Source organism: Cannabis sativa, chromosome 7, assembly GCF_029168945.1.
Source record: "Cannabis sativa cultivar Pink pepper isolate KNU-18-1 chromosome 7, ASM2916894v1, whole genome shotgun sequence".
Taxonomy (NCBI): domain Eukaryota; kingdom Viridiplantae; phylum Streptophyta; class Magnoliopsida; order Rosales; family Cannabaceae; genus Cannabis; species Cannabis sativa.
In genome coordinates, this window is record NC_083607.1 from 7,616,625 (window position 1) to 7,638,270 (window position 21,646).

General features: G+C 40.4%; 1 protein-coding gene across 2 annotated transcripts; it reads right to left on the reverse strand.

Annotated features, from left to right (window-relative positions):
- Positions 1 to 18,779: 18,779 nt before the first annotated feature.
- On the reverse strand, positions 18,780 to 20,432 carry LOC115697954 (large ribosomal subunit protein eL33w). 2 transcript variants are annotated; one of them, XM_030625135.2, is made up of 5 exons: positions 20,277 to 20,431; positions 20,140 to 20,175; positions 19,806 to 20,034; positions 19,670 to 19,712; positions 18,780 to 18,999 (listed from the first exon to the last, which is right to left on the reverse strand). In XM_030625135.2, the coding sequence occupies exons 1-4, from the start codon at positions 20,306 to 20,308 to the stop codon at positions 19,671 to 19,673; spliced, it is 339 nt and encodes a 112-aa protein (XP_030480995.1). In that variant the 5' UTR covers positions 20,309 to 20,431; the 3' UTR covers positions 18,780 to 18,999; position 19,670. The 2 variants fall into 2 exon arrangements, with proteins under 2 accessions (XP_030480995.1, XP_060957793.1); XM_061101810.1 differs by having other exon boundaries at positions 18,780 to 19,712; positions 20,277 to 20,432.
- Positions 20,433 to 21,646: the final 1,214 nt, after the last annotated feature.

Sequence of the window (21,646 nt, forward strand, 5' to 3'; positions counted from 1 at the left end):
CCCCCGCTTCAAGCCTCCATTGGACCTTCCCCTACGAACTAATGACTATTATACACGGATACATCCCTTTGGCTAAATCCTGGAGTGACGACTAACCCTACAAACTAACACGAGTGTTTTTAGCATGCTTTGTCCTCACTCCCACGCTTTTTGAGAAAACTTCCCAGGAGGTCACCCATCTTGAAATTATCCCAGGTCAAGCACACTTAATTGTGGAGTTCTTTCATGATAAGTAGTTGAGACAAACTGCTTGTAAGACTCAGTTAATTGATTTTAGTTAATCAATTATAATTCTAAAATTAGACTATGTCTAGTTTATGAATTTTCACTAAGATATGGCTTGATTGTGAAAAAATAAGATTTTAGGATTTATTTATGTTGGGCCCACTTCATGGCCAGCCATTAGGTCTTATTTTTGCCATTATTTTATCATTTTGTATTCCAAATAAATCAACCCTAACCCTAAGTGAATTAGTATAAAAAGAAAAGAAATATCTCATTATCCAACTAATGCTTCTAATGACTCTTAACCTAGTTTTCTTCTTGTCAGACAACTAGAGAGTTTGAGACTTCTTCTTCTTTTTCTTTTCTTCTCTAATTCAAAATCTTTAGTGTTCTTCATAAAATAAAATTCAGTATTTAGTGATTGAGTGCATGCCCACCCATATAGCAAGTTAGTCCTCAATCATAGTATGTAAGACTGTAAAGAATCCAAACAACTGAAGGAGTTTCGGGCTCAGATCTTGGTGATACTCTGCGACAGAAAGGATACAAGGGTTAGAAATCTGAGCAGAATGAGTCATTTGATTCCACTGCAGCCAATGTAAGGTTTCTCATACCTTTTATGTGTTTATTTTCATCGTTTTAGAGATTCATATATAGGATGTTAAAAACATACCTGTTAGTAAATCTAGGTCCTAGTAAATGATATTCCAACACATACCGGGTCTGAAAAGCTGTCTTGGGAATATCCTCTTCCCGAATCCTCAATTGGTAATAACCAGATCGAAGATCGATCTTGGAGAAGACGACATTTCCCTATAACTGATCAAATTAGTCATCTATCCTTGGCAGAGGATACTTGTTCTTCACTGTCAACTTGTTTAACTCCCGGTAATCAATGCACATTCGTAGAGTTCCGTCCTTCTTTTTAGTTCTATCAAATCGACCGATAATTCCCTTCCTTCCACAAATACTAGAAAGGATCGAACCCACCTATTGGAGATAACCAGCTCTCCAGTAGGCAGTAAAATTCTGAAGCCTCTAGCAAGTACATCACTACGCCTATTCAACCTCTCAATTATTCTACTTGAAATATAAGAATGCAGCGTCGCACTAGAATCAATCAGAACAGTCAATAAAGTACCAGCAACAGATTGCTAACCTGTCACAATGGAAGGGTCGGCATCAGCCTCGGCCTGAGTCAAGGCAAACACCCGAGCAGGAGCAGGTGTATCATCCTTCTTTTGTTCTGGTTGCACAAGCTGTGGGAAATTCCTCTTCATGTGACCCACTACCCCACAGTGAAAACAGGCCCTGGCCTGACACTCGCCCTAGTGGTGCCTCTTACACCTCGGACATTCAGGAAAAGTTTGCTAATTTTTGTTCCTACCACGACGGAAACCTTGGTTACCTTGGAACTTTTGTTTGAGTCTGTAGCTGTGTATTCATTAGGTCTTTTCTTGCGATCAATCGGGTCAACACCCCTACCAGAACTAACACTAGAAGTCTGCTTCCAAGAATCTCTTCTCACAATATTTTTCTTTCGTATCTGATCTTTAGCACCCTCAGCAGCTAGGGCCAATTCAGCCATCTAAGCATAAGTCTGAACAATCCCAGGTTGTTTAGCAACAACTATCACATCTCGTGCAATGTGTTCATCCAATCATAAATTTTGCCTTTCTAGGAGCTTCAGTAGCCACTTCATTCAAAGCAAATTTTTCCAGTCGATTGAACTTAGTGACATACTCTGTCAATATCATGCTGCCCTATGTCAATCGTATAAACTCTTCTGCATTTGCTGCCTGAATAGACTCATTATAATACTTCTCATAAAACAATGTCTGAAAGGCATCCCAGGTCATGTTATTCAAGTCATGACCTTGAGACACAATCTCCCACCAGATACGGGCATCTTCTCACAGCATATAAATAGCACACCTAACCCGATCATAATCCTCGACCTGTATAAAGTCAAAAATGGATGTTATCATACTCATCCATTGCTCCACTTTGAGCGGATCAGCACCACCCTCAAATACTGGCGAGTTCTGCTTCCTGAACCGCTCATGCAATGGTTCCAGATGATTCCCTGCATCTGGTGGCACTACCAGAGGTGCTGGAGGATCAGGATTAGGGTTTAGAGCAGGCTGAGCTCGCTGCTCCCTCAGCTCTCGAATTTGATCACCCTACTACCGAATAGTCTCTTGCATCGTGACATATAACTCTTCCCAGTTTGGTGTGGTGGAGGGTTCTCGCCCTCACCAGCAACCCCGAGCTCAGCTAGCTCGTAGTTACCTCTACCAGTCTACCTCGGGTGCATAATTTATACACCTGCGGTCACATTCCAGGTAATAACAATACTGATAAGTATTTCTATATATCATAATCCTTCCCACACATTTCCAATATTAACACAATTCAAATAATCAGGCAATCAGATAATTAACAAATTATCTATTAATTAAAGCTTACTGAACCATGAGTCGAACGAGTCTTCGCAGCCAATGTACATATCAAACGAGTCTTCAAGATCTAAAAACATTGGCGCTCTAATACCATGTTATAACGTCCTGTCCAACAGGGACGCCACGTGTGTGCTTTTATAAAAGTTCTTTTAAATTGATATATAAGATTATACTGAAAATGTGGCTAATTAAAAATTTGATAACTTTAAAACAAACATATAGAATCCCTTCATAAAAGATAAATAGTATTAATCTCGGGGTCCCTTTATTTCCAAAATATTTACAATCTAGTTTAGAAGTATTTTTACAGCATAAACTTTATATTCCCAAAATACAATCAAAAGAAACACCCTGATCACTGGGTCGTAACACCACGACTGATATGTACATTGTTGCTACGACCTTCAAACTCATGGCTGCTCAGCTTTGGCCTTCCCTTTACCTGCACCATATAGCACCCGTGAGTCACAGAGACTCAATAAGAAAAGTGAATAAACAATAATCAATATAACATTTATCTATACATTTTCACATTATCAACTTAAACATTTACATAATGTCGTAATCACACAAATTCCGGTACTTCATAATGTACCCTTACCACTCGTTAACCACGAGCTGAATATATTTCTATCGCTGCCCGGTAAAGCAAATGATAAGTAAGAAACCTATCCGCGATTTCAGGAGTAATTACTCATAACGGTAATAACCGTTTCAAACCCTTGGTCATAATCAAGGCTCAGTAAACATTTATCCAGAATCTCGATAATAATCGAGGTTGTAATCATTCAACTGCTCAGATTAACCACATACGGTGCTTACCACTTTCCTTTCTCAATTTAAAACTCAAGCGTATGGGCCGACCTGAGTGGAAAACAAGCTGGGCGATCCCGGTCCTGTGTCACGACAATCAAAACTTAATGAATACCTTAATTCAAAATTCTAAAATAAAACCCTAATTCAAAACCAAACATAACCTAACTCCCAACAACTCCAAAATAGGTCAAACAACTCATAAGCAACCTAAAACGTGTACCATGCAACACCCCAAACCAAAACAGAACCAGAAGAAAACCCAGGAATTCCCCCTGCAGGGCAACCGGTCGATCGATTCTAGTGCACCAGAACCAACAGGTCGACCGGTTCTGGCAGACCAGGAAACTTGGGTTTTCTTCCCTAAAGTTGAACCAAAACAAATCCATACCTGTCCAAACATTCCAGAACAATGTAATACCACAAATTTAACTCATCTCAAGCATCAATTAATCACAATTCATCCAATTCATAACTTCACCGAGTTAGAATCAAAACTTGATTCTAAAACCCAAAATTGTTTATTTCAAACCAAACCAGCCACACAATACATCAGTTAAGATCTAAACATCCCTAAATTAAGCTTAAGAATAAGCTCAAGATCCAAGCTACCCCAACTAGCAATGAAATCCTAGAAGATTAAACCAAAACCCAACCTTAACTAAAGTAATTCAAAGGAAAAACAAGCAAGATCATACCTTGATGCTTAAGTAGCTTCTACCCCTTGCAAATACAATCCAATTACTGAGAATTAAGCAAAAAAAATTCCTTGGTTAAAGCTTCTTAGGGGTTCGGGTAGGAGGAAGAAGGATGGAGGGTGATATGTGACTTCAATGTTTTCATTTCTAACCTTAATCATGATATATATATAAAATACAACCTTAATTAATTTCAGCCACCAATCAAAATAAAATAAAATAAACTAAAATAAGATAAAATAAAACCCACTCCACCCAAAAAGACCAAACTACCCCTTCTAAACCCTTAAATAAAAATAAATAAACAAACCCTAAGGGCATTATAGTAATTTTACTAATCCATCAAAATGACATTCTAAAATTCTAAACTAATCCAAAATACCCTCAAATATTTCATACATTAATGTCGTGACATTTCTAACCACATCTTCAAGTTTCCACAGTCACCGGGCCCAAAAATATTTTTATTTCAAAAAGGGTATCCACGATACCCACATATCTCAATATAATCTCCGTAATTAATAAATTACACTTTATATAATCATTTAATAGATTCTCACTAATTGATCCAAGTAAGATCATAATCTTACTTCATTACCAAAAATAATTACATATTTAATAAAATATGTCTAATTAAATATCATTTTATTTTTCGAAAAATTGCATCTACCATGCGAGAACAAAGCACATTGATTTCAAGCTTCACTTCATCCGAGACATAATACCAGATGGTAGAGTTAAGTTAGAGAAGGTTTTAACAAATGAAAACCTCTCTAATCTACTCACCAAGGCACTACCATTTGCCAAGTTCTACCACTGCTTACAATTGTTATCGGTCATTACAGATAAGAACAGCTCAATTTGTCAAAATTCGTGAAGATTAGCTTAACTAAAGCTCAAGGTGGAGATTTGTTAGTTAGTGAATGTTAGTTCAGTTTAGTCTATGTGGTTGACAGTTGACTCTCAAGTCAACTAAATGTATTATGTTAGTAGTAAGTAGTTCTTAGTTTGTTCTAACAACTCCTAGGCTTAGCTACTCGATTGTAACAGCGCCTATAAAAGGCCATTGTGTTATATTCTTCTACGGGTGTGTTTAGAAGTAACTGTGTAATTACTAGGTAGGGTAGTAATTACACTATATTTTAAAATGCAGGGTGTGTTTGGATATGAGGTGGTAATTACATATGAATTTCTAATATCTTGTTGGGCAAAATAGTTAGTAATTACATGGAAAAATAATATTTTTTAGTACCTAATGTTTAATAAGGAAAGTTTTTAATAATTACATTCAATTCTCATGGGGGTCATGAGAAATGGAAAGTGTAATTGGAACCCCTCAATTACTTCCAATTACACAGTTACAGTGTAGTTACATGGTCAGACAAATATGCCAAATTGTGTAGTTACCTCCAATTACACACAAATCTAATTACATTGTGGCTTTCCAAACGCACCCTTTAGTTAAATTGTACAGATTACATTCAACACATTTAAGGAACTTCTTCATTTATTTCTCTGTGTTAATGATTGGTCGAATAGTGATGTGAATTGAATTAAAACTTGCATTTGTTATAGTGAGATTTTTCTCACCTAGAAACTCGAGACCAGACCCCCACTAAAAGGACACGTATACTCAGATTTTCCACAGAAAGCTGAGATGTCCCTGAGGGACTCCTCGAAGTTTTAAACCTCGCTTAAGATATAACCAGCGAGAGGTGGCGAACATGACCGAAGTCTAATCGCATCCAAGACAAGAGAGTAGATCGCATATATCGAATATATACGCTCATCCTCCCCTTGTCCTCGTATAAACTAGGAGAACGATTCTCTGTAAGTACGAGTTGATCTTAGGAACCCTACAGCCTTTATAAGGCGATATAGACTCGCATGTCTAGGTTCTATCAGCTCAACACACGATGTCTAGAAGAAGCGACTATCTAAAGACGCAGACATAATGATAACCGTGCGAGTTGTACATCGGAATATGAACAGTGAACTCGCAGGTACGGAAGACGCATGCGTTGATGAACTTAGTAACTGCCATTCATTTATTAATGTTAACGTTGCTTAGTTTAATTATTGCAATTCAATATGTAAATAATGGATTAACAATAAAATGTAATCCTTGTGTAACCGATTGGACACCTGCTTTGTATATAAAGAGGTGATCCACCATGAAATGGCACCTACGAATCCTTTGCTACAGTGGACTAAGCAGATAACAATCTGACTGAACCACTATAATTATCTGTCTTACTGATATTTTCCAGTTTTGTTGATTGTTTTTCCATTCCCAGTCGAGTACTCGCCATTCTAGGTTGAATACTCGCACTTGTCATTTCCCTTAAAATTCTATTTCATATTTATAAAATAATATAATTTGGTGTTGCGAAATTCACTCGACAACATTTGGCGCCGTCTGTGGGAAACGACTAAAGATTTCATTCATTTCAAAGAACAATATCATCATGGCTGGAAATCACGCTAACGCAGCTAACAACGGGTCCATCAACATTGGGATGATGAACGTACCGCTATCTGGAGCTGGAGCGCCACCTGTGGACGTCATTAACGGCGGAGTAGGGAGAAGCAATATAAGACCTCTCAACCTATTCCCAGAAACGACTGACCCTCAGGTTGGGGACACATCCACGCCACCAGCAACCATGCATTTTCCCCCCGTCACTCCGGCGGTGGTATCCGAGGGAATGATCCAGCTCACCACTGATCAATATGCTGCGATTCAGGATCAACTGCGGGCACTACAGGCCGAAGTAGATGGACAAAACCGAGCCCGATGCCCTTCTCGAGTTCCTGCTATTCGCACCGATAACCCTCAGATAATAACTTCTAGACGTCATACTAACCGTGTACGCAGGGAACGAAGAACCAACCCTGAAGGTCTGGACCTGAACCATCCAACGTCGAGAGATCAATCCGCAAGGTATCCAAACCAAAGCACACAAATCGATGAAGATCCTGAGCGCTGTAATCCTCGCAGCCGACCATCAAGAGAACGACGCAGAATCAGCCTCTTCGTCGTCGCATGGTCGCACTCCGAGCAGGTACACAAGGTCCGGTTCTGTACAGACACAACAGGGAGGACGTTATCAGGTACACCGAGGTGATCTGCGTGATCATCTCAACGCAGTTTTCAGGGCACGCTCTCGCGTCCCACATAATACTGAGACACTCCGTGATCCCCATGCGGACGATCAGGGTGCCAACACTAACCCGCCTACCGCGCCGATCGCGACCACTGGGATTAATGTCCCAGCAAATCTTGCCGCAGTAGTTGCGAGCCCCGCAGTTGCAGTAACCCCGGCTCCTGCGACAGGAGGGATTGACCAAAGCATGCTTCTGCAGGCTTTAAAAATGCTCGAGCAGCAACAAAAGCCTATATATAAGTTGCATGGTACCTCGCCTTTTACTACAGAAGTGCGACAGGCTCAACTTCCAAAAGGGTTTCGTCTATCCGAGTCCCTCAAATATAAAGGTACTTCTAACCCGATAGATTATCTTGAAAAATTTAATACTATAATGGAAGTGGACCAGGTACCGCAGCTCGCAAAGTGCCGCATTCTTGCGGCAACACTCGAGGAGAATGCCCATGATTGGTTCACCCAATTACCCGAGGCATCGATATCGACGTGGGAAACCTTCGTCGACTTATTCCTCACGCATTTCCAGGCCACAATGACGTATAGGCCACCTTATACGACTTTGGCCAACATCAAACAAGAACCTGGTGAGTCTTTACAAGACTATTTCAAACGCTTTAACACAGAAGTAACAAAGGTCGAAAAGGCCCCCGAGTCTTCGCTTGTTTGCATGTTGATAACAGGTATCTTGCCGAGGACCGAATTTTGGAAGGAGCTACAGGCTCGAAGGCCCGAATCCTTAGTGGAGTTCTTCGCCATGGCCGAACCTCACAAAAGAATCGAGAATTCTCTAGCGGAGTTAGAGAAAGGGAAGGACAAGCGCTGGTCACCCATACCGCGGTCACGATCTCGCAGTCCACGAGGGAAGAACTCTAGGGGCCGAAGCCCAAGAAGACGCAGCCCGCGAAGACAGTGAAGTCCGAAGCTGGTGAAGTCTCCTCCAAAGAAGGAATCCTCGCCAAAAAGGAAAGGTGGACCTCGCTTCGTCAATTATACTGAACTCGCAGTCCCTCGAGACCATATCTACGCAATCGAAGAAAGAAACGGAGTCTTCAAGAAGCCGCCCCCCATCAGGAGAAATCGCGACAGGAGAGACCCTAAAAAATTCTGTAAGTACCACAAGGACATTGGCCACACTACTTTAGAATGTTGGGTCTTGCAGGATGAAATCGAGGAGCTAATCCGGAGAGGGAAATTCGACAAGTATAAGAAGAGTGAGGAAAGTCGTCCCCAAGTGGATGACAAAGGAGAAAACCAGAATGCGAGTGGCTCCAGAACACCTCGCAATATCCTGACTATAATCGGAGGACCTCATATCGCAGGGGACTCTCGCAAATCACAAGAACGATATGCCGAGAAGCCAAGGAGAAGCCGCTTACCAATGTGAATAATCTTAGTGAGCGGCCCGAGAAGCTGTTTAAGAAAGAATGCGACGACATCACCTTTATGGAGAGTGATGCGAGATGGGTCCATCACCCGCATTCTGATGCACTAGTGATAGTCGCCAATATTGGTGGGGATAATGTCCATCGCATACTGGTTGATAATGGGAGTTCAGTGAATCTGCTGAATTTCCAAGCATTCAAACAAATGGGGTTGCAGGAGAAGGATTTGCGACCTATGACATCGAGCATTTATGGTTTTTCGGGAGATGTCATAGCAATAAAAGGAATGATCAAACTCCCAATCACTTTGGGAATCGCCCAAAGGATGCCCAAGTCAATGGCAGATTTCGCAGTGATCGACCAGTACTCAGCGTATAACGCCGTAATTGGTCGACCAATTCTGAAGGAGATGAAGATCATAACCTCGATCTATCATCTGACAATGAAGTTCCCTACTCCCGCTGGAGTAAGTTCCGTGCGGGGAGTCCAATCAGAATCGCGAGAATGTTACAACGCAGCAGTTAAACTCGCATAAAAAAGGACGGTAAATGTTATCTACCTTTTGGAGGCACCACCTCCTCGCCAGGAGATCCTCAGAATCGAGGAAGTGCCGCACATAGATGAACCAGACTTGGATCCAAGAATCCTCGATCACACCGCCGCAGCCCAAGCCGCGGAAGACACAATTGAGGTACCTATAGATCCTGTAGATAATAACAAGGTTTTAAAAATTGGTTCTACATTAAATTTTCAGCTGCGAGAACAATTAACGACCTTTTTAAAAGCAAAATCTTGATGTTTTTGCTTGGAAACACTCAAATATGGTCGGGATATCTCCGCAAGTCATGTGTCATCGCTTGAACATTGACCCCGAAGTGCGAGGTGTCCGACAAAAGCGCCGCAAAATGGACCTCGCGAGGTAGCAAGCGCTAAAAGAAGAAGTCGACCGCCTCCTTGCCTGCGGCTTTATACGGGAGTCGTTTTACCCCAACTGGTCAGCAAACCCCGTACTCGTGCCAAAGCCTAATGGCTCATGGCGCACATGTGTTGACTTTACAGATCTAAACAAAGCCTGTCCCAAAGACAGCTTTCCCCTTCCTAGCATTGACCAGCTTGTTGATGCCACTGCAGGTCACGAACTCTTGAGTTTCATGGATGCATACTCGGGATATAATCAAATCCCGATGTATGAACCAGACCAAGAGCGTACCTTGTTCATTACTGATCGAGGATTATACTGTTACAAAGTAATGCCTTTTGGTTTAATAAACGCAGGTGCGACTTATCAAAGGCTAGTGAATATGATGTTCGCAGATCTCATTGGAAAAACCATGGAGGTATATGTTGACGATATGCTCGTGAAATCACAACATGCGAAGGATCATATTGCCCACTTACAGGCCATGTTCGATATATTACGACGGTATAAGATGCGTTTAAATCCATTGAAATGCGTCTTTGGAGTTGGCTCTAGGAAATTCCTTGGGTTCATGGTTAATCAGCGAGGAATAGAAGCCAATCCTGCGAAGATCAAGGCATTGGTGGAAATGCCATCACCAACCAAACCAAAGGAGGTTCAAAGCCTCACAGGTAAAGTCGAAGCTTTAAACCGCTTTATATCTCGATCTTCTGATAAGTGCAAGGAGTTTTTTCAGATTTTGAAAGGCAACAAAAAGTTCCATTGGAACAAAAAGTGCGAGCAGGCCTTTCAAGCTTTAAAAACACACTTGGGGCAACCTCCAATCTTGTCAAAACCATTGTCCGGAGAAGTCCTATCCATCTATTTAGCCGTTTCAGAATATGCGATTAGTTCGGTACTAATACGCAAGGACCAAGGACGCCAATACCCAGTGTATTATGTCAGTAAGCGATTACTGGATGCCGAGACGCGTTATCCCCAAATGGAGAAATTGGCTTTCGCCTTGATAATATCCTCAAGAAAATTGCAACCTTATTACCAGGCTCAAAGCATTGAAGTTTTGACGAACTACCCCTTAAGACAAGTTTTAGCGAAACCAGAAGCTTCGGGGAGATTGTTAAAATGGGCGATGGAGTTGAGTCAGTTTGACATCAAGTATAAACCAAGAACTGCGATCAAGGGGCAAGCCTTGGCAGATTTTATACTTGAATTCCCCAGCACCGAGGTAGCACTCATAGAGGACAGAAGCGACATTGCTATAGCGAACAGAGAGACGTGGACATTGTACGTCGATGGAGCCTCAAATAGCGAAGGTTCTGGTAGTGGGATCTTGTTAATCAGTCCCAATAATTTCAAGGTACACGCTGCTTTACGTTTTGAATTTTCTGCATCTAACAATGAAGCCGAGTATGAGGCTTTGATCGCCGGATTGAAACTTGCTCTCGAGATGAAAGTCGAGTATCTTCAGGCTTTTAGCGACTCCCAAATCGTGGTATGCCAGGTGAATGGAGAATACCTAGCAAGAGGCGGGAGATTGGTTAAATACTTAGCCATTGTCCGCGAAATAATGCAGAAGTTCAAAAATATAGTCGTGTCTCGAGTACCGCGTGCTCAAAATGCACACGCAGACGCATTGGCCTGTTTGGCCTCAACTAGAGAAGCAGAATTGCTCGATGTGATTCCGGTAGATGTATTGGCTCACCCAACTATAAATCAAGAAGTGATCGTGGAAATAGATACCATTCAGGAGATTACCTGGACGACTCCTATCCTCGCATATCTGGAAAAAGGGCTCTTGCCCGATGATAAAATAGAAGCAAGAAAGTTGCGACAGCGAGCCGCCCGTTATGTAATATATGACCAAAAGCTGTATCGCAGGAGTTTTAGTCAACCTCTTCTAAAATGTATCAGCGGAGAGGATTGTGGTTATATACTTCGTGAGGTTCACGAGGGCATTTGTGGCAATCATGCCGGGGGTAACTCCCTTGCATTGAAAATCATGCGGCAAGGGTATTACTGGCCAACTTTGCGACAAGATGCTCTCGCGTTTGCAAAGAAGTGTGACAGGTGTCAGCGAATAGCCACATATACCCACCAACCTCCAAGTCACCTCCATTCTATCACAAGTCCGTGGCCCTTTGCAATATGGGGGATTGATCTAATCGGCGAGTTACCCAAAGGGAAAGGTGGAGTCAAATATGCGGTAGTCGCAGTAGATTACTTCACGAAGTGGGCCGAAGCCAAAGCACTCGCAACCATCACAGCAACAAAATTGCGCGAGTTTGTCTATACCTCCATTATTTGTCGCTTTGGCATTCCGCATAAACTCATTTTAGACAATGGAAAACAGTTTGACTACAAAGAGATGCGACAACTATGCGACGATTTGGGAATTAAAAAGGCTTTCTCCGCAGTTGCTTACCCGCAGAGTAATGGACAAACTGAAGCTATTAATAAAATAATCAAGCACACCATAAAAGGGAAACTAGAAGATCGCAAAGGGGCTTGGCCAGACGAGTTACCACAAGTCCTATGGTCTTATAATACAACCCCTCGATCCACAACTGGCGAAACACCCTTCTCACTTTCCTACGGGTGCGAGGCCATGTTGCCAGTTGAGATTGGGGCAAGTTCCCTACGCAGAGATATTTTCAACATCTCGCAGAACAGCGAAAAACAGCTATTCTGCCTCGATCTTTTGGAGGAAAAGCGTGACCAAGCGTACTTAAAAAATGCGGCTTACCAGCAGCGAACTGCAAGATACTTTAACTCCAAGGTGAAAGTAAAAGCCCTGCGAGCAGGAGATTTGGTCCTTAAAAGAGTAATGCCAAATACTAAAAACCCGTCGCATGGGGTCTTTGGGGATAATTGGGAGGGACCATATCTCATCGCAGAAAAAATTGGTGATGCCACATACCGACTCGCAACACTCGATGGAACTGCGATTCCACGAGCTTGGAATGGCGAGAGTTTAAAATTATATTATCAATAGTACTCGCATTATTCAACTATGTTCACTCTTGTACTTATACTTAGATATTTTTCATAAAAAAAAAAAATCCTAAGTATAGGGGGATATATATGCCAGAATGTACTATTGATTATATAAAGGAAATTGATTCATGATTGTTCAATTTTCAAAATTTTATCAAACTTGAAAATATTTTGTTACACCGAGCTGTAATTAAAATCGCAGATATATATATATTGAAAACGCTAGTACCCGTGTACTGCGAAAATATCAAAGGATAATTATCCCCGCGAGGATATAAATTTGTCCAAAATAAAAAGCAAATTTGTCTAAGTACAAAGCGCGAGTACCCCTGTACCGCATAAAAAGTAAAGTTAAAAAGCATAACAGTTTTAACATAGAGGAAAATCAGACATCTGGAACAACAGGAGCAGTCTCATCCGCGACTTTGCTGATGACCTCGTTCTCGGCTTCCTCAGCATCCGCACCCTCGACCTCTTCAGGAAGGTCCCCTCCACCACCTTGGGTCTGAGTAGGTGACATAGCACGAAAAGCCTCGGCCATCTCAGCAGCTTCTGCTCCGAGGATCGAGAAGTCGAAGTCTGGAACTTTGGAAAGAGTGGTGTAAATGTAATCAGACACTGCCTGATCATATTGTTTCTTCCCATTCTCTTTCTCAGCCTCCAAATCGCGAGTCATCTCCTCGATCTTCGCCCGCGAGTTCCTGACCTTGAGCTCCGCCTGCTCCTTAGCTTTGCAAAGTTCTTCAAGCTCTTTATCCTTCCTAGCCGCCTCTTGCTTCAGCCTCTTCATGTTCTCCTAAAGCTGGGCATTGTGCCTCTTCAGCGAGTCAGCTTCCTTCGAACCTGCGGCAGCAGCTTTTATGAACAGGGTCATCGACTGCGAGGCCAACTCCACAGAGCGCGTAACAAGCTCCTCAGAAGGGATCTCGGCCAGGAACTTCTCCTGCATGGCCAAGAAGTCGCGAGCTCGAACAGTTGGATCGATCAGGACTTTCTTCCCCTTGTCCTGCGCGGTCTTGGCCAGCTTCTTGGAAGAGTCTGTGGCAAGGGTAGCCATCACATCACTCTTCCTCTTCTGGGCGACAACGGGCGAGGTCGTCGTTGCTCCACCCTTCATCTTGATCTTAAGGACAGGCGCAGACTTCAAAAAAGTCATATCTGCGAGGATAAATGAAATATAAGTATAAATAAAACTCAAGATATTAGTTTATAACAAGAGATAAATTACCTGAGATTGGTCGAGAAGTTTGCTTGGAGAGGCGTTTGTCTATCCGCTCTTGTTGCCTCTCAGATGGTTCTTTGTATACTGGCTCCCTTTGAAGACTTGCGTTCTCAGGAATCAGCTGGTGTTCTCGCAACTTCGCAGTTGTACACAGTAATCGCCAGTCGCGATCTTGTACCGGAAGGCTCCCGAGGATTTCAGCTGTCTCTCTGCGAGTCGCGTCAAGTGTCGGTCGAACTGGTCTATCTGCGAGAGCAAGAAAGAGCGAGTAAGCATAGGATCTCAAAAGTAATTCAGAAAATGTCTAAGTTAAAAAACACGCGACATACTAGGTCTGCGATTAAAGTCAGTTCTAATCCCAGGGACTTTAAAGACATAAAACCACTTTGATTTCCAGTCCCCCATGTTCGATACCATTCCTTCTACTCCATTGATCTCAGAAGTCGCCCATTTGCTAAAACAGTAGAAGCCGTTATGAAGACCTACACTTTTTATGTCGTAGAAATAACTGAACTCTTCTACTGAAGGAGCCCTATGAACATATTCCATGTACATCGCATAGAAGGCTAGGGCAGTGCGATAACTATTTGGAGTTAGTTGAAAAGGTGATACGTCGTATCGCCTGAGAATAGCCGCAATGAAAGGATGGAAGGGGATCGATACCCCACATCGGAGAATGGGTATTGAGACTACCACATCCTCTGATCGCAGGGTTGGTAAACGGAAGATGCGCCCTCTGGGACGGTTTAGGTTGCTGAAACGCAAGTCGCAGCAAATTTAACCTCACAAAGGTGGTGAAATCTGATTTGGAAACCCTCGAAATCAAATCTTCGCACGCGAAGGGCTCATTCAGCTGAGTGTCGTCAACCGAGCCCGTCCCACTCCCTTCCGCTTCCTCTTCATCCTCGCCTAACTCGCGAGCTGGGGCCGTCCAATCATCGTCCATCTCCTCGACCTCGACGTCAGGAGCATGCCTCGAGTGAATGAGGTAGTCGCGGGCCGACACCGTGGACTCGCTATCTCGAATATCGATGGACCCAGGCTCGGCAAGTTCCCGCACCATCCTTTCGATGTCTGCAGAAGACATCGGGCCTAGCTCTATTGGTGCAGCCTCCTCTTCTGAAATCGAGGTTGGGAGAAAGCTGTCTTCCTCCTGGTCAACTTCGCCATCGAACGCACGGCCTCCAGAGCAGAGCTGTTGGCTATCCGACAAGTCGCTCATCTGAAAGATAGAAGATCTTTTCAGCGTGATGCATGTGTGAAAAACAAAAATAAGTGATCTCACCCGCATTAAAATTATAGAATCGCAGCTGCCAGGGTAGCCAACATTCTTGCGAATGCTGACCACCCAATTTGTGTGCGAGTTAAAATGCGAATAAGTCACGCATCCTGGGCCGAGCGATATACCTCCAGAAACGGCTGGGAGAAACCCAGTGACTTAAGGGGCATGCGTTTTCGAGCATGACCCTGAAGTTACTGAGGTACTCCCACCGTTCCGAGACCACCTATCAGCCAAGGAGTACGCTCATTTGAGTATCATCACATGTTGCAAATGGCTAGGTGTATCTCAGTATCTCAAGGGGCATATAATCGCATATATGACCATTAGAATACTGAGGCACACCCACCATTTGGAATAGCGATTGGTACTCTCGCAATTCAACCCACAGCATAGAAAAATCCTAAAAGATCTAGCCAACAATCAAAAGTAAGTAAATCTTGTCAATACACGAGTATTCGAATTGTTCATCTAAATACCCGCGAGTATTCGAGTTGTTCATCTGAATACCCGCGAGTATTCAAGGCGTGAAACAGTGCCTATTCAAGTATATCGTATGCGGTTATGTCAACTTACAGGTCATATTCTATGAAATTACCCAGGTTTTTACCTAAAAAACATAGCCTCATGCATATCATCTATAAACATTCATCCTTAAACAACCCTCATGCACACTAAAAACCCAGAAAATATAGTCCCCACTCAAACAGAAAACGAAGCATGATGAAGATTCAAAAAACTAACCTTTTACTTTGATAAATCTGTTTCCACGAATCGCCCTTGACAGCAATGTAGAATCAAGAAGAATCCACGAATAAAGGCAAAAATCTGGGCAATTTACGAAGATTTTTTTCTTATTGTTTTCTCTGAGAGTGAAGGAACAAAGAAGTTAAGGGAGTTGAAGGAAAATGAGGGAAAATGGGGATTTTTGGTTCGAATCAGGGGGTTTAAATATCCAAATCCCTCATTCATTGGGATCATGACACGTGGCAGTTGGAATGCCTAGAGTCGCCCAATCCAACGGCCAGAGATGGCCACGCCTACACAGAAACCGAAGAGTTTTGTGACGTGGCACCATAAATGCAATAAAAGTAATGATTATAGCCGTCATTTTTCGAAACCCTCGAAGGGACAACCAAAAGTCACCTCCTTGTGACAACCTTTCACCTGTCTCTCGAATGTAGTTTCCCTTGTCATCGCACCTGTCACGTCGCGAAACTAGGGGCATGTGTTATAGTGAGATTTTTCTCACCTAGAAACTCGAGACCAGACCCCCACTAAAAGGACACGTATACTCAGATTTTCCACAAAAAGCTGAGATGTCCCTGAGGGACTCCTCGAAGTTTTAAACCTCGCTTAAGATATAACCAGCGAGAGGTGGCGAACATGACCGAAGTCTAATCGCATCCTAGACAAGAGAGTAGATCGCATATATCGAATATATGCGATCATCCTCCCCTTGTCCTCGTATAAACCAGGAGAACGATTCTCTGTAAGTACGAGTTAATCTTAGGAACCCTACAGCCTTTATAAGGCGATATAGACTCGCATGTCTAGGTTCTATCAGCTCAACACACGATGTCTAGAAGAAGCGACTATCTAAAGACGCAGACATAATGATAACCCTGCGAGTTGTACATCGGAATATGAACAGTGAACTCGCAGGTACGGAAGACGCATGCGTTGATGAACTTAGTAACTGCCATTCATTTATTAATGTTAACGTTGCTTAGTTTAATTATTGCAATTCAATATGTAAATAATGGATTAACAATGAATGTAATCCTTGTGTAACCGATTGGACACCTGCTTTGTATATAAAGAGGTGATCCACCATGAAATGGCACCTACGAATCATTTGCTACAGTGGACTAAGCAGATAACAATCTGACTGAACCACTATAATTATCTGTGTTACTGATATTTTCCAGTTTTGTTGATTGTTATTCCATTCCCAGTCGAGTACTCGCCATTCTAGATTGAATACTCGCACTTGTCATTTCCCTTAAAATTCTATTTCATATTTATAAAATAATATAATTTGGTGTTGCGAAATTCACTCGACAACAGCATTGATTCTTAATAGTACCTTAATTAATGAGGTGATGTCCTATAATTGATTAACAATTATTTATAATTATTATTGAAGTAAAATAAGTGAGACTCGATATTCATCACCAATAGTGATACAACACCTTATAAGGATGTTAAGCACAATAGATAATGATATAACTGCATGAATATTAAAATTTAATTAATATTCATTACACGAGTAAGTGTAAAATTGCAGATGAACTTCGGTCTAAGCCACAGAGTGTTTTTGTAAAGCCAACATTGATGCCCCTATTGATCATGTGTAAGGCATTTGCAGTTTTGGTTTGGTAGTGTGTGATCTGAAGGGGGGCGTTCTTGGAAAGTTTGGAGGTGTGTGCATTTTGAGCATTGGCTACTTTCACATGTTTGAATTTGAGTGCTATAGTGTGACTGTTAAGCTGAGAGATTACGTGATTTTAGACTCTACTTGAGAGTGAGTGATTGTTATATTATGTCATTGCAATAGCTTGATAGCACTTTAGAGAAACATTTTATGACCGAAGCCATTTGATCAATGGAAATCTTGTATGAGCTTTCTCCTGACCTCTAGTGACATCCAAAATGAATCATTTTTTTTTTTGATAGATTTCAATCACACATAAAAATAGGGGTATACATCAAACCGCTCAAACCGCCCGCACCACAAAAAAAATGCGGTTTGAAATTTTTCGCGGTGCGGTTGCGGTTTGAATTTTTCAAACCGCGCGATGCGGTGCGATTTGCGGTTTTGAATTATTAAACCGCGATTCAAACCGCACCGCACCGCATCTTTTAAAATTTCAATTTTTATATTTATTTTATTAAGCCCATACATATGAGTCCAATCCAAGCCTATAAATCTTAGGGCAAAATCCACAACTCTTCACAAACCCTCTCTTCTTAGCAACAAACCCAAGCCCATACTATTAAAATTTGGAGTTGGAAGTTTGTGTTTGTTTTATTTTTAATCTAAGTATGTTAATTGTACATTTATATTGTTGTTGGAACTTAATTAGTTTCAAGTTTGTTATTTTGATTTAGGTGTGTTGTTGAAACTTTAAAAAGATTATTGACTTATTGTTGTTGTTACAACTTTTATTAGTCTCAAGTTTGTTGTATTTAAGTGTTTTGGAATAATTATATTAATAATAGTTTAATTATTTTATGATGATTTCAAAAAAAAAAAATTGTGATAGTTCAAACTGCAAATCATTTTTTGTGGTGCGATTTTTGCAGTTTTTTAGTATCGCGGTGCGGGAACAATTTGGAAAATTAGAAAAACCGCATGTGCAGATTAATTTGAAAAAATGGTTAAAAACCGCACCACCCGCACCGCGAACACCCCTACATAAAAATGAATCAATAATCATTTGTATGCTTTACCTTCGTGAATAATTTGATTGTATCCAAATTTTAGCACAGCTACCCTACTTATTTTTCTTTTCTTTTTTATCCTAGTGTTTGATTATATCAAGAATACCTTATACATACTATGCTTTCGACAAGGCTAAATTCAAAGGAGAATGCATGTTTTGATTGGATGGATCATTTAAAGGGAAGGGAAGCATATTGAGGTCTTTCAAAACTGGCAACAAAAAATTGTATCAAGGTATCTGAAATCAATACCAACACAAAAACAAAGGCACAATAAGTAGCTAGCGTTCTTGCTGAGTATAGATCTGAAATATTAAGTCTAAACAAAAATAAATCCAAAACTCGTTTGTCTTTCCTTGCAGTACTCCACTCTATCATCTAAATGAAAAAACACCTACAAAAGCCAAACCAACAAAAGTACAATTTTAACATCAGATCAACAAATGAAATGCCAAAATCAAATACAATTTTAACAAGTTAACAATCACCAAGATCAAAGCATACTCCTAGTATCAACTCATCAATGCTTTGCAGATAAAAATAAGCAAAATTTCAGTGCACAAACTATGAATAAACATAACTTCATAGCAACTCCGTCAGCTATTTCACAGCCAAACATTATAAATCAATGTATCATGATCAATACTTAAAGAAATTTAACACTCCCACAATATAGATTAATTCTTATGCAAATCCTATGTGATAAAATTCTAGCTTTAGGTTAGTGATTGAGTTAAAAACTGTGGAAAAGCAAACATGAACTTAATACGTTGTCTTAAAATGATTTGTAACAAAGTCACAACAATCAGTCTTTTATTTCAGCAACCTAAGAAAATAATATATAGCTCATTGACTTTAATTTCTGAAAATTGAATAGGTTTCATAGCTAGAAGAAACCATAATGTCATATCATAAAACACAATCACAAAAACTTAAATAAAACCACAAATTTAATAAGCCAAAAAGAAAACTTGTGAGCCACTTTCACATATACAAAACCAGAATCTATAAGACAAGTTCAAACACATATTGAAATCCATTTCAAGCAATTGAAATAAAAGTACCTCATATGTTGCTGGGATACATGAACACTCTGACCCTAGCACCCTGTTCAAATGAGAAACGAGAGAAAAGAAAATGAATTCATACACTCAAAAGCTATAATGAGCTAAAAAAAAGGACCCAAAACAAAAAAATTACCATGGATTTGGGAGGAAGGTTAGAAGTGAACTTAGCACGAACGACACCACTGTTACCGTGAGGTCTAATAACCTTTCCCCAAATACAACGGTAATGGCTACCGTCCTTCTTCACCTTGGCCTTGTAAATGTAAGCCATTCTCTTCCCGGCGTACCATGATACTTCCTCCTTCGTGTTCACGCCCTCGATCTGAACCAGAGAAGTGTTTGGGTACTGATTCGACTTCGACCTAATAAATTAATCGCACATAAAATATACTCAATTAAAAAAAAAAAGTTCATTTCTTCAAGTGTATACAGAATTCAAAACAGGTAAAGTATGAATTTCTTCTTACCTTTTGTATCCAAGAACTGTGCCTCGCACATAAAGCCTGTGAAAACGAAAATGGAATACAAAAATATCAGTAAGGAGTTAGGGTTTCATGGATGATAAGATTTAAAAAACCTGAGAAGTGGAAAGATTTGTAATGACCTGACGCGCTCTCCTTGGCGACCCTTCACCATTTTCGATCGAAGCTTGTTCTGAAATCTGGTGAATGAAGATGGAAAGTCGGAAACCCTAGCCCTATCGTTGGATGAGGAATATATATACCCCTGTACTGTGGTTTGAGATTTAAGGTTGACGTCGTTTTGCAAATATTATGTCGTTTATTAAGGTTCGCAAAGGAAGCCATGCACGTGACATTTTTAAAAAATAAATAAAAAAAATAAAGGATTGATAATTTCATTTTATATGTCGTTTAAAACAATATTCCTTAATAAAATTTAGGCTCTTAATTAATTCATACAATTAAATGTCATTGTTTTTAACTTCTACCGAAATATCCTTCTTTTCATTTTTCCTCTCTCTTCCTTGCACCACCAAGACCACCAACCACCACCACCGAGACCACTTAGACCCAGGGACCGAGACCACCAACCACCACAACCAAACTTCCTCATTTACCCAAAACTCAACCCAACAACTCCCAAATCTCACCTACCCAAATCTTTCTCTCTTCCTCCTCCTCAACTTCTCTCAACCACCATTGCCACCTAACCCTCACCCTATCAGAAACTCATTATACGGCGCCACCACACCACAAACGAAGACCAAGACAGACCACCAGGAGCTCTTCATTAATTTTTTTATGTGGCAAAAAATAATATAAATAATAAATAGTGTAAAATAGTCATTTCTCTACAAATTTTTAAGTTAGGATATTTACTTACATAATGCTATTAATTAAGTTCATTTTCTATAGTTTTCCTTAGTAGAACTTGTAATTTTGTGGCACATAATGTGACAAAGTGGACCTTTACCTACAAACAGTATAGTTGTTTGCTTGTTTCTACCATTCTGACTTACATCTTTTGTAATGACTGTGGGATTTAATTTTTTTTATCTATGCACGCTTATTTCAAAAAGAAAAAAAATTAATATATATTTTAAACTATATAATTATAATTAGATGATAACTGGATCGATTCGGTAAATTATTTATTGGATTGGATGTCCCATCCAACAATTGATCTTGATCTAATTAAATTTTTAAATTTACATCCAATCTAATTATAATTGGATATCTGATTTTATTAAATTTACCTTAGGTGATGTTTGCTTTGATGTAATGTAATGTAATGAGAATGACAATTGTAATATAAATGGTAATGTAATAGAATAAGAATGGTATCATGATGTTTGGTTTAACATTGTAATGAGCATTGTAATTGAATAAAGTAAGAAGTATATTAACAAAAATATCCTTAATTTTACTATTTTTAATATTTAAAGTTAAATAAAAGTAAAAAGAAAGGCGAAATAGGTTTCTAACAATGTAGTCACTATTATATTAGTTTTAT